General features: G+C 41.4%; 1 protein-coding gene across 1 annotated transcript in view; it reads left to right on the forward strand.

The window, feature by feature from the left end:
• Positions 1–287: 287 nt before the first annotated feature.
• Positions 288–13987, forward strand: part of CUL3 (cullin 3) — a 50343-nt gene continuing 36643 nt past the window's right edge. Inside the window, exon 1 of the mRNA XM_042878265.1 lies at positions 288–408. Coding sequence (XP_042734199.1) covers positions 343–408 — 66 coding nt within the window. The 5' untranslated portion in view covers positions 288–342. The remainder of the gene's footprint in view (positions 409–13987) is intronic.

Here is a 13987-nt window from a genome sequence, read left to right on the forward strand (position 1 = left end):
GACGGGAAGGGGAGGAAGCGAGAGGAAGGGGAAGGGAAGAGGAGGAAGCAGGGGGGCGCTCGGCCCTGCGCACTGAGCGATGTTTGTCCGCCATCGCGGCGGAGGAGGCGGGTGAAGGAAGAGCCGCCGCCGGAGCGAGGGCCCCGCGCCGCCGCCGCCGCCTCGCCTTCCGCCGCTCCCGCCTCCCCCCACCACCCTGCGGTCCGGCCGGCCCTCCGCGCAGTCCCGGGGCCCGCAGCGCGCGGCGAAGATCGCCAGCGGCCTCTCCCGCCCGGCCCCGCCGCCCCCTGCGCGTCCTCCGCGCCCCTCCCCAGGGGGGCGCCGCCAACGCCGGCCCCGAAGATGTCGAACCTGAGCAAGGGGACGGGCAGCCGGAAGGACACCAAGATGCGGATCCGAGCCTTCCCCGTGAGTACCGGCCCCGCGGGGCCAGTAGGCCGCCCGCGCCGGGGACGGCCTCCGCAGGCCTCACGGCCTCGCGCCCTGTCAGCCGTGGGGGCGGGGGGGACGCCGGGCCGGGCCGGCCGCGGGCCCGCTGGGGGCGGGCGGCCGTCGGCGGGCCGGGAGGCGCCGGGTACCGGGAGAGGCGCTGCGGGTCCGCCGCCGGTGGGCGGTGCGGAACGGAGCCCCGCGGGCGCCAGCTGCCTGCCCTGAGGCACCGCGGTGCGGGGAATCCGCGCGGGGCGGGGGGCGGCCGGCAGCTCTTTGTTTTCAAGGCAGAGGCCTCGGCAAGGAGTGGAAGGTTACGCGGCTTCGTCCACGACGCCGGTTAGCTCCGGAAGGGGGGTGGTATTCGTTTGTGTCTTCCGGAGAGTTTCCTCGTCGAGAATTTATTTGAGTCTCTACGCCGTGAAAGAGGCTGTAAGTCGTACGATTATGAGACTTAGGTGGCGGAGTGCCAGTTGTTGCTGTAAACGTCGGGCGCAGGTAACTTCCGTGCGTGTTCTGTAGGGCCGTGGGTATGCCGTGCCATCCCTTGGATTGCAGATGGGAATGAGCCCAATTATTCATTTATTCTGCCATAAAGCTTGCAGTGTTTTGACAGTTGGTTCAATTAAAGCTTAGGACAGAATAACAACTACGGGACTGTTAATGGTGTTGAGAAATGAGAGACAGGGGAAAGCTGCATGAGGTTTGCCAGGAAGTGTGTGTTTGTGTATGTGTGTAAGCATGCACCGATGCGTGTGTTAAAAAGAAGTTACTTTGTTGAGTCACTGGCATGTGGGGCTTAGCATAACTTTTTGATGTTACGCCTGATCCTGGTAGGTAGTAGTACAGAACTAATGTGCCCTGCTTTTATAGAGAAGCTGGGCGTACCTGTTTATGTTATTTACTGACAAGGAGTATATCAGAATATTTGCTTTGTGACAGAACTCGCTGATAAAGTTGGAGGATTGTCTATATTTTCAGCAGCTTCTTTAGTCACTGTACTGTGACTGACTGCTTTCCTCTTCCCTCTAGTTCTGATCATCAACAGTTGCACTTAGTGGTAAAAGTCAAAACAAAGAAGTGAGCTGTGAAATGAACGACTTCTAGCTGGAGAGAGTTTTTGGTCTCCAAATTGCATGTATTTCTTTCAGCAGTCTTTTTTTAAGGTTGTCGGTTTTGTTTGGATATTCTGACTTGTAGGAATAAAGTCTTCCTGCAACGTGGCTGGGGCTTTACTGACAAAAAGTAGGAAAGTTTTACAAAAATCAACCATGATATAAATAATATGTACATTTTATAACCAACTATAGCAAAAAAAAAAAAAAAAAAAAAAAAAAGCAATCTTTTAACTTGATGAACAGATTCAGTTATTACAGCTGAATGTGTGGATATGCATTAGCCAGCACCAGCAAATTCAACAAATGAGATCAAGTTTCCAAGTGATTTTTTTCAGTGTTGTTACAAATAAGCACATGAAATTAGGTTGGTGGGTGAAGATCTCTGCTCTTACAGAAATGCAAGCATTGTCATCACTTTTTTCTTCTAAAACCATTCTTGTTCATGTTTTTCTCTTCAGTTTAAAAAAATATTTAGATTGAAATTCTGAACAAAACCCATCAAAGCTCCCTGAATTATTGTCTCCCTAAAACAACAATAAGTCATGTAGCCATCAGGGCGTGCAGATCTTAAACGCTTGGTGATTTCTGTTGGCAGCAATTTTCCAGGTTTCATTCAGTAGATTTTCTTCTCTGAGACATTTAGTGGACGATCCTGTTGATCAGGCATTGATAGAGAAGAAGCGTGTAGTTGGTTAAGAGATTTGGAGGGCTTTGCCTTGCGCGGTTGCAGAAGGCAATAGTTAGAGTCCACATTAAAATCTTAACACAGATTTTGCAGAGCCCCAAGTGTTTGTGTAGCTTCAGTCCTGTGAATGGTGCCAGCGACTGCAGTGGGATTACTCATGTCAATGAGGTTACATCTGTGTGCGGGATAGAGTCTATATTTAGAGTGTGTACTATTCCTACTTCAGTTATGGATCTTCACTCTTTTATCTCACATTTGGTGCTTCTGCTCTTCGCTACTGATTTAGGAGTGCCTTCAGAGGTGACTTTGTCGGCTTCTTCAGGTTTTGTTTTGCAGGGTTGAGTCTCCCTGTTCTGCTTTAGTTGGTTTTGTGCGTGGAGGTTGCTGCTGACTGTTGTGTGAAAGTAGAAGCAGCCAGATTGGATGGGTATGGTTCCTGGAATGTAGCAATATTATGGAAATTCAATGCACGTAGGCTCTGTCCCTTTTTATGTTTTTATATTTTATTTTTAAACTTCTTCTCTGTCATTGTTGTATCTTGCAATAGCTCAAGGAGGGATCAAATAATATTTTGCAAAATAATACTGTGCATTTTTTTTAGTAGCAATTGAGTAGAATTTCACAAACACCTTTTAAAACTACAGATGTTTTACCAAGTGATTTCATGTTCTGGTATTTTTTCTAGATTCTTTATTGTTAATTTCTAGTAGTTGTCAGCAGAGTTGCCATTGTGGCAGGTCTCCTTTACTTTTGGCTAAGTGCTGTGATGTGCCATGTACTTTTTCTTACCTCATCGTATGGTCTTTTCTTACCTTGAGCACATGGCATATTATTTTGCTAATTGAGTTGTAAAACCATTAAAAAAACAATTAAGGCAAATAATTTCCTGCACATTTAACCAATATTTTTTTTTCTGTTCACGAGAGGAAAAAAATGTTTTCTTTACCAAATTAAAAAACTACCTTCTTAAAAAGAAATGTCTCCTCATGTCAAGTTTGAATTAATGGCAGTGACAATCTTTGCGTCAGAAGTTTCAGAAGCTCGTGAAAGTTTCATGTGTGTCCAATGGAGCAAACTGATGAGGAGGAGGTGGTGTGGTTAAGTAATCTCACGTAGCACAGCAGAAGGCTTTCCTTGTGCTGCTTTCAGTAACCACTTTGGGACTTTCAACTCTTTTATAACATATAGCTGTTCTGTATTTGTGTCACACTGTCTGATACCATTCTGTGGAGGGTCAGCATTAAGGCAGGAGTTGGAACTTAGTGTGTGGAGATTCTTGGGTGGTTGTAGGTTCTCTTTGGTTAAGCAACCTTTAAACTTTCTTGTTTCAAATTCAGAAACACTGGGGAAAAAATAGAAGTATGCTGTAGCTGGATGCTAAAAGAATATAATTTGTGAAATGTCAAGTGATTGTCACTCATGTAAGTGGAATGTAACTTGTAATTTTTTTATTATTTGGAGGAGTGCAGTAGTAGTTTTGCTAAATATGTAGTACGTGTCTTATGCAGAAATACAGGTTTGATACTCCCACAAAACGTGGGTTCATTGCACTGGTTTTGAGAAATGCTGGGGGTTGTTTTTCACACCCTCCCCCAGCTGAAAGTACTCTCAAGTCTCAGGCTGCCTCCCGCTGCTTAGCTCTCAGCGAACCCGTTATTGCTGGCTAAAGGAATACTTCAAAACCTCTCAAACAATCTTACAGCAAATCTAATTTTAACATGATTTAGTTGACCTCTGAAAGGTGGTGCCAAAGAATGACAGTTCTGCACTTCAAGCTCTTGGAGAGATGTCTACAGCTGCAATCTGGCATGTATAATAAATTAGGTTTCCTGCAAGTGTGCTTGAGCTGCTTGGCGTGACTGTTTGGTTAGGGAAGATAGCCTTAGATGTGTTGTGATGGGAACGTTTTACAAAATAAAAACCACCCATTTCTTACAGGAATAAGCAGTATGTGAGAATTCAAGAAGGGTTTGATAATTCATTTTCAAAATCAATGCCAGTAACGTTATGTTGAACAATTTTTAATTTTTTTTGCAAGAGCTCATCCCTCTCTTAAATCAGTGTGCTAATGGTCACCCTGAAGTTGGTGGCTAGATGTTCCTGAAAACCAGCATGACCTAATGGTGGGGTAGTGGGGTTTGATTTCTATAGTTCTGTATGTTTGGGTTTGGGTTTTCCTTTTTTTTTTTTTTTTGGTGCTTTTAGTCAGTTTTGTTTCCTGCAGAGCTGTCTTCCCTCTCTATAGCAAGACTGCAAAATAGTATTTTGCCAATTCTCAGAACTGTCTATTCTGGTGAATCACTATTGTATGGTTACATTATGAATTCTGGAAAGCATTTGGAGAAATCCTACGCATGCATTTGAGACAGAATGAGTGTTTCAAGTATGTATGCTTCAGTGATTTTTGTTTGAAATACTCGTGCCCAAGAAAATTCTCATTTCGTGCAGTCGCATGGAAGAAGGCTGCTTTCAATCCAGTTTGTCAGTTGATGTTACTCCTAAGTTCTCTTAGAACTTTCTTTGTGGAAGAAGTGACTTCAGCTCTTACATGAGAAAGTGCTGTAGCTCCTACCTCCACCGATGCTGCTCCTTTCCCTTCAAACCAGCAGCTGCTGTTTTCAGCTTCATATAGGCAGAAGGATTTTTTTTCCCTCTCAGGGAATGCTGACTGCTTCTGTGGTTTGTTTTGGATCTTGGTGTATTTATGATACAAGTTGATATGAAGTTTGTTAAATTTATGCTGCAGTTTGTAATGTGTAGATCTATCAAATCAAGAAGTTGGTGTAAATTTTGTATTTTGCTTGAGTGTCTTAGAACAGGTAGACCCTAGGAAACACACTGAACTGTAACTAAATTTTTAAATGACCAGATAAGGCAAGCAACATTTGTGTTTCTGCTTTGGCTTCTTCAGAGCATACGTGCTGTATTGCGGAGCGTGTTAGACGAATGGGAAGATACAGGGGATGAGATGAGGACAGAACTGGGAGATAGTTAACTGCAGGCTTCTTTGACTGATCAGAATAACTCATTTCTACTGAGTGCTGCTGTTCAGTGTGACCACCTACTTAACTTTGTGATTTTCCATGATTGGCTTTGTGAATCCTGATTGTTCTATATTCTCAAACACTTAATTACAAGAGCATCTTGGCTACTTAACTGCGTAGTGTATACAGCATTAATAACAATGTTTTTGTACGTTTATAACCTGGAAATAAAGAAGACCAAAAAATTAAAACACTGTTTCTTCTGATTAAGACAAACAAGTGTTTTGATGTGAACTAAAATTACAGAAATATGGGAACACTTGTTCTTTGTTGGACAGTTAATCTTAAGAGGCTTTCCCATTTCCACAGAGAGATAGATATATATATATACACACACGTATACATATATATATATGTGTATATATGCACACGTACATTTTAAATGCTATGAGCAGACCGAATGTTCCAGCATTAATTGTATCATTTTGAGAAGATGCTAACACTGATGCCAAGGTAGCCTTTGAATACTTACAGGTTTTTCTTTCTGTTTATTTCTAGCACACCATACATATTCTCTTTCAGTTGTGGTTTAACCTAATCTCATTAGAATTTCTCAGTTCTATAGGCATTCAGGGTTCAGCTGCAAGTTTTCTGGTTCTTCCCTTCTTAGTTTATTAACTTTCCTTTTAGATCTCAAGTTCTGAGCAGTCATCATTCCACGTGGTCTGAGGTTTGAGTATGTGCCCCCGTGTGCCATTGGAAAGAATAGTGTTCTTTGTGGCTCTTGCCTGCATTTGAAATTTGTTTCATTTTTGTGCAAGACTATAAAATAGCCCCACTGGCTTGTTAAGGTTTCATACTGGCTGATTCAGTTGGAGCTTTTCAGGCGGCTCAGTAGTTTTCTCCCTCCCACTGTTGCATTGTACAGTAGTACGCTACACAATTAAGCAGGAGTTACTGTTTTTTTCCCCTGTTGGACAGTGATAGATGAAAGGGCTTTATGAGAGTTGCAGAAAAACTGATCAATATTTTCTGCTATTGTATGTTATGATTTATAATAATAGGATATTTTTCCTTGGAAAACCATCATTGTTATAATTTTTCAAAATGCTTCTTTTTTCTGTTTGCGCAAGTGTATATAATGAAATGTAGCACTGTTTCTCAGAATTTCAAAGATGTATCCTCAAGTCTTTGTCAGGAGCTTCGAAATTTTCTTCACCACCACTGATCTATCCTGTCTGATAATCTGTCTGTATGTGGTAAAAGCATTTTGTGATAGACTGGGACACATTTTTATAAGATAGCTCAAACGAGAGCATTCACAAAAAGCCCCCAAAATGCTCTGCTCTGAAGTAGGCTCTTGATTTTGTGAATACTGAATATGGTCTTTGGTTGCTAGAAGCTGAACATGTGAAAAACCAGCTCTTGAGAAGGAAGGAGCATTGGTTTCTTGTTCCAAATCAGTTTTTGAGGAGACAAGGAATAGGAGAGCATTAGAATAGAAAACTGCAGCATGCCCAAACGCATTTTGTTGTTGTACGATGCTTTTGTTTTTTCCAAGTTTAGTTAAAGCCAGCGTAAACTTAAAAATCATTAATGGTTCTTTTGTAAAGGTGCTGGCTTTGGAGCATCAGAATAAGTAAATACTGTTGCACAAAAGAGCTCCTATACAGGCATTTTTAACATACATGCTTTAGAGAAGGAAAAAAATTGTTTAATCCCTGAGTACAGCAAGGAGGGGAAGATCATGATAAATATTTACGTTTGGGTGGTACTTGCTGAGGAGCTGACTACATTTTTTAATTAGTTCTGCACAAAACCAGTGCTTGAAGGGTTAAAGATGTCTTGTTGCACGTTAAATAAGATCTCACAGTATGTAAAATGTATAGAGATAACATGCTTTAGTTGTTTAGACTTATGGATGAGGTCTGTTTGTCAGTGGAAGGGCCGATTTTTGTAATGCTAGTAAGAATAAACAAAAGCAGATTATACATCTGGTGGTGTTACTGATGAGCTGTAAATGTGTCATGGTGTATTTCATGGCTTCCCAGTTTAAACCGTGCTGATTTTTGATGCATTTTAGAATGCTGCTGGTGGAGCAGGGCTGCCTGCTCCACTGGTGCAGCGTTCTGCTTTCTCTGGTGGCTTTCAGCTGGGGCTGAGGCATGCTGCATCTCTCCTAGGCAGCATAAGATTGAGCGTGATACCAATCACTAATGTGAAAGAATTCCAAAAAAAAAAAAAAGAGAAACCCAAAAAATTCCAGTGAATGTTGCTTATTTCTACTTGATAGTGTAAGCTATTGGTCTTAAACTAAGAGAAGTTTGGTTGCATATGGGACCAAAGCATGGACGCGTGCTGGCCGTGGCAGAGCTGGGAGCAGCAGCAGGCCGGGTGACCGTTGGGGCCGTTGGAGGCTGCCTGTGCCACGTTGGGGCTCTTTGAACAGGGAAGGAGGGAGTCAGACATCCCAGTGGCGTTCTTGAGGTCTGGCGTTTTTTTGTTGTTAGGTTGTAGGCAATTTTCCTTTCTGCTCTGAAGTCTCTACCACGTCAGAAATGATTCCGGTGGAGGATTGAGCTGCCTTCCCTCTGCTGCAGCCAAGAGCTCACTCAGCAAGTAGGTGGCTTTGTGGGGCCGGCAGTGGGACTTACTGTGTGCTTGTTTGCCTCCCTTCACTAGTCTTCAGGCTTTGAAAAGCGTGTCCTTGGCTGCTTTAAGAACTATATTGCAGATTGAATTGCTGAATGGCTTCTAGCCTGTTTGCAGATGGTGAAAGGCACGTCCACTGGTTCGTCACACTTAGTGCCAGTGTTTCAGCATCTGTCACTTCACCGTTGAGAAGAGCCTGTTAGACAGGTACGGGGCACTGAGCTGGGGCGTGTGGCCGTCCCTGTGTGTCCCAGGCACCATCCAGCCTGCTGCTGGCAGCTGGGCGGGAGGCTCACTGCTCAGCTCCGCTCCGTTCCTCTTCTCTTCTGAGGAAGTTCAGATATTTTAATACCAACTGTGCTTAGGATTTTCTGCCATTACACAAACTTCTCAATTTTTTTTTCCGTAACTTTAATTTGGGAAAATTTGTCTTGAGATCTCTACTACTGATGAGTTTAGCGGACGCTTCTCATGATTCCTCAAATTATTGATACTTGGTTTTACTCTTTTGCTAGGAGATAAATGGGCAGTTTTGGTGTCAAATTTTTGTATTTATTCCTCTGTGACATTCAGAATAGATTTTCTTATTTTTTGAGTTAAACAATCCTAACTCTAGTTCTCCTTCCCCCTGCCAAGGGTGCAATTTGCACCTCAAGTTATCAATGCAAAGTCAGAGTCGGAGCAACAAAGATTACTGAATAAGCCAAAAAGTTACTTCATGTCTGAAAATTCTTCTGTTACCCTGCAAAATTAAGCATGAAAGATCAGGCTTTTTGAAGTGTAAACTAAGATCTAGCTCTTAACAGTTTCCAAATTAGCAAGGGCTTCAGAAGTATAGATGGTTTTCTCACTGTTGTTAGGTTGAAGTGATTGTAGGAAGAAAGTTTCATGATAGGTGGTTTATAATCCTTCTTTGTTTTCAGGCATGGTGGTAATGTGTGCTGTGGAAATGTCATCAAATGTTTCTGAAAGAGCCGTGGTTAATAATACAGGCAGTGTCACTCTTTTGGCTGTGTAAGCGCTTCCATTCTGTAGCAGTGACAACTATCCTTTGAACTAGAACTTCCAATTTTCTGCCTGTTAACAATTCGGGTTTTCTGGAAGTTTAAACAATAGCAACTAGTTTTGTTCGTATACAACTTCTAAGCAAGATTTGTCTCTTGATGGCAGGTGGGCAAAAGTTTGCACCTGTATTAAATAACATTCTGCTGTCATCTTTGGTTAAAGCATTTAATTCTAGGATAAAGTCTCCAGTGTAATTAGCAGAGGCTTTGAAATGTCGAGGAGAAGTTAATTTTCATCTCCTTTTTTTTTTTTCTTTCTCTCTCCTTCTTATGACATATCCAGACTCCCTAGAGGATGTCCTTCTATCCTTGCTGACTAAAGTAGGTGTATATTTCAAGAAGTTCAGGCCTTGGTGGAAAATAAATAGCAAGACAGATGAGGCAGAGATAGGCTTTGTGTAAGTGATCTTGGACACAGTGTTTGCTGACTTTGACTGTCCTGTGTTGTTACTTATCCTACTGGTGACATTTTAAAAATTTATTTATTTTTACAGAATCTTAAGAGCTGGTCTGTGTTAATCCATATGTACCAATAAGTGAATGATGTGAGGCTGGTAGCATCTTTCATTTTCCTTCACTATTCAAACAAGTATTATTCTGCCTTTATCTGTATGAATGGGTGACTATTTGAAGGTGTATTTTTAAATTGAGTATCATAAATTGCAAATTAAAATCCTAAATTGTTTTCAAGGCAGTATAATGTAGTTTGTGAATTTCTCCTAATGGGCTGTCAGGGGAGGGAAAGTCTGAGTCTGTCTTATCTACAGACTTACACTTGAAGTGCATGAGTTTGCATCTCTGATGGAAAAATGGAAAGGATTAGCAAATCTGAGGCACTAGAAATGAGTGAGCACACATTAAACTTGCTCTGAAGGAAGTGGATGCTGTTGTAATATGCTCCTGCTGTTTACATCTATCAAAAGGTAATGTTTTAATCCTAAGCAGTGTTTAGAGAGCTGACAAAAATATTTAGTCTTTTACACTTGTGGTATGCTGTGAATCAGTTTTGTGGAAGACTTGACCTTGGTCTGTGAGTATGTGGTGCATTCTCATAGTTGTGTATTAGTGGTTACAAACACTTTGTGTGGATTTAGTGTTGGAAAAGCGTGCAAGGGCCTGCAAGTGGAAAGATGTCTGTCAACAGAGAATTGATATAGTTCTGCTTCAATTTAAATTAAGACCTATTACTTTCTCTAGAGTGCCTTGTTTCTGCTTCTTTTTATTATTAAAAAAAAAAAAAGAAGAAGAAAATAAAAGATTTTAGACTATATTTTGTGTTTATTCAGTAATTGATTGTCTATCAAGTTTACATATTTCTTAATCTCAGCTGAGGCAGGTGCTGGGGAGTTCTGCTTCATTTTTCTGCTTTCCATCAGGACACTGTTCTGCAGATTTGTAAGACTACTAGAGGGGCACCAGGAGAGAAAGAAGAAATAGTGATTTTAAGAAAAGAAAAAGGAGAAAAAAAAAAAAAAAAAAAAAAAAAAGAAAAAACCAAACACTGGTAAGTTAAAGTGCATTGTTAGTTCAGGATGAGTCTCATTCTTCTGAGGCTGTGACTAAAATATAGTAGGGAAATTAGTCTGATCTTTCTTTAAATTTGTTCAGTTCTCTAAACACAGTAAAATTATTGCTGTGGAATGACATTTTCTGTTTGTTTAAGACTGACTTGAAGCCTTTCACAGACGGTCAAATTGTTGCTGTGTGGCAAAGCTCCTGTCAGGCCTGCTTTATTGCAAGAAAATGTTCCTTTTTGAAGGAGTGAGAGAATCTTTTATTTGTGGGGCTTTAGCCTTATTGGAAAAGGAAGTTCTTGGAGAATGTTACAGTTTGCTATAGAACTTATCAAAGCCAACCAACCAAACCCAGCCCCTTCCTTTCCAAGCCCCCACCCCAAAACAGCGCTGGGTTTGTGATGAGACCAGCAGTGCTCTCAGACAATGCCTTGGAGGTTGACCAAATCTATCAGTCACTGAGAAGGAGGTGCAACTCCAGCATTTCAGAAACAATCATTTTTAATCTGCTTATCGCTTCCTCTCCATGCTGCCAGAGCAGCTTTTCATTGCTGCAGAATGCGTTTGAGCAAACTGTAGAAGGAGAGGGATTTTGCCTGCAATCCTGCAGCTCCTGGGTGTTTTAATTGACAGAGGGGTATTCCCTTTGTCTCATCTGTGCATTCTGCATGCTTCTGAGCAGAGTCTGGTAGAGTTGGAAGGATGGATGGATGTTGTGGTTTCTGAGCTGAGGTCTAGCGAGTTGTTTGGGCCAATTTTGTAGGCAGATTGGTGTGATTTTCCTGCATTTTTTTTAACAAATGGCCAGAGAGGAGTAGTAACCCAAATGCAGAACTGCTTTAGGTCGGGATTTCTGTGCTTTTTTTCTCTACCTCCTCTTTCATAGCTTCCATTCATGTTTTCATGTATGTAGCAGTCTACCTGTTCGGATAGCACAATTCAGGAGTGTTGTGTCTGATGATTAAGTCTTTCTGAGACAAGTTGTTTTTGAGAGTGTGGATTATGGAGTTGTTGCATTCTTGACATAATGATGTTTTCTGGCGATCAAGTGTAGCCAGTGGTGTACCTCTGCCAGGGATGCTGATCACTAGGCAGCAGTGAAGATTTCAAAATCCAAAGGAGTCTGAATACTGTTGGCTTTTTATCTATTCCATAGCTAAAGAATGCATAGTTTTGTATCTTAAAATGCTGTGTTCAGAGAGATTCTGGTAGCAAACACTAAAGCAGTTAGTATCTGTCATTGCAAATTCTTGTGTTTTAAATTAGTGATACTGGAAAACTTTATAAAAATCCAGGTTGTGATGAGCTTCTAAGGCAAAAATGTGCTGCTCCTGCCCTGTTCTGGGTAACCTCAGTCAAGCTTCCTCCAGAATGAAGGACCCAGGCTAAGGATGCTGAACTATTATGCAGTGCACTACTTGGTACTGTCTTGGTGGCTTCCCTTGAAGTGAAGAGATAGTCCAAGAGATGAGAGATGCTGAGAAGCTGGTCAGGACTGCGGTGGTGGTTCTTGATGGCAGCAGTCAGTCCCTGTCCATTTTGTCTGCTGACAGCTAGAAGTGGCAGTGGGAACAGACTGCAATTACTAGGTGCAAATGTTTACCGACAGAGCTGCTAAACTGGCTTGAATTGCCAGTATCCACTCATTTCCTTCAAGGTTGATAGTGTAAATGCTTGCATTCTGAAACTTCAACCTGTTCTTGCTCCAGTGCTTTGGGCATTAGATCTAAAGGATATGGTAGAAAGGATAAGGTAGGTGTTGGCTACATTTTTGAAACTTTTAAGAAACTTTGCTTTGTGGTAATCCAGTTCTGGATGTATCCATTTCACTTGGCAGTGTATAGAATCAAACCACAAATTGCAGAAGAACGGAGGGGTGATGTTTGCAACATTTTTGAAAGTAAAAATTTGATGTAGCCTTTTTGCAGCCTTTAAACTTGAGAGAATTAACAGTGGCCTGTTTGGCTTGAGATGGTTGTGAGAACTTTATGGAATCAGTGATTGCCAATTCAGTCTTGGAGGGTTTGATAGGATAGCCAGACACTGTGAAAGAGAAGGAATATGTGCATCTGTATCTGCATTGTGTCAGCATGGTAGAATAAAGGACCTTTTGAATTCTTCGCAGACTTTTTTTTTTATCTGTGATATGACTTTGTGTTCTTGTGTGCAAATATTGTAGTCTTAATTTCTTCAAGATGTACTTCTGTGCTTTCAGATGTTTGTGTTCAAGTTGCATCTTTTGAATCACTAGCATCAGATCAGAGCAGCAGTTCCTGGAAGCTTTCCAGTTAGCAGTATCTTATGAACAGCCATCTTTCCTACCAGTAAGGGACTTGATCTCTTGCCCATTCCTCAGGAAGGGTGACGTTCAGATAAAGTATGTTAGCACATGTCTTTTCTCTGGACATTGGCTTCCAACTACCTTTGTGAAATCAAGTGTAAAAGCTACTGACATGATTGGAACATGCTGTCCAAAGATGTGGTGGATGCCCCATCCCTGGGGACACTGAAGGCTGTCCACTGAGCACCTGGTGGAGCTGGGGATGTCCCTGTTCATTGCAGGGCAGTTGGACTGGACAGCCTTCAAAGGTCCCTTCTGACTCTGAGGATTCAGTGATTCTATGATTTTGTTTCTGAACACATTTTTTTGAATCTAGGTTGGTTTTGTTTTTTTGGTTTTTTTTGTTTTTTTTCCAAAGCACAAGCAAAAACAGTAACTTAGGTTTTCCTTTATTTTACTGTAGTAGAAGGCAGAAGAATGACAACTGTATTTAAGCTGTACAGTTCATTTTTAAAATATTCAACTGTTAGAAGGAATCTGGGAATGAACATGAAAGAACATCTGGTTTCTGATTCTGTGTTCAGATTTGTGGAAGAGGATCACTTAAAGGCTTTGTTATTACTTGGGATCCAGGGAGTTGCATCAGATAGGAAAATTAGGATCGTAATTCTCTAAGAGGCTTTTTAGAGATGCTTTAGTGTAAAATTCTGAAAGATAAAAGATGTATTCTGGTGGCATTGTGAGCTCAACTAATTTTATTTATTGTTTGGGATGTATTTTTATTTAAAAAATACTCTGTATACAATCTGACTTGAGGTTAATCTATTTCTGTATTCCTTAAGTTAATAATCCAAGGGTAGATTTTATCCTTGCAGTTCTTATGCAAATGTGAAGATGATACATGAGGGTTTCTTCTATTCCAAGTCAAACAATTTTTCACTAATGGAGAAGAAATAATTTTTTGTACAAACTTGACATGATATCCTGCAACTTTAGCAAGTTTTCCCCCAAATCTCACAAATGCTAATCTAGAGCAAGTTGGGAGTAGAAGGGATTGGTGTGCTGAGAAGCGGTGCCCTTTATGTCTGATCATAGAAGATGATAAACTGTACTTTCATTTCAAGTATTTCTTTATATCCTTGAAATTACCTTTTCTGGATCTTTCTTGTGCTTTTAGAGCAGCTTGGTGTGTTGGCTGCTAAGTGAGAGAAAGCTCTGTTTGCTTTTGTATCCAGTGAGTTTGAGGCAAACAAATACTCC

Source organism: Lagopus leucura, unplaced genomic scaffold (genome assembly GCF_019238085.1).
Source record: "Lagopus leucura isolate 7727_CA_CO unplaced genomic scaffold, USGS_WTPT01 Super-Scaffold_100021, whole genome shotgun sequence".
Lineage (NCBI taxonomy): Eukaryota > Metazoa > Chordata > Aves > Galliformes > Phasianidae > Lagopus > Lagopus leucura.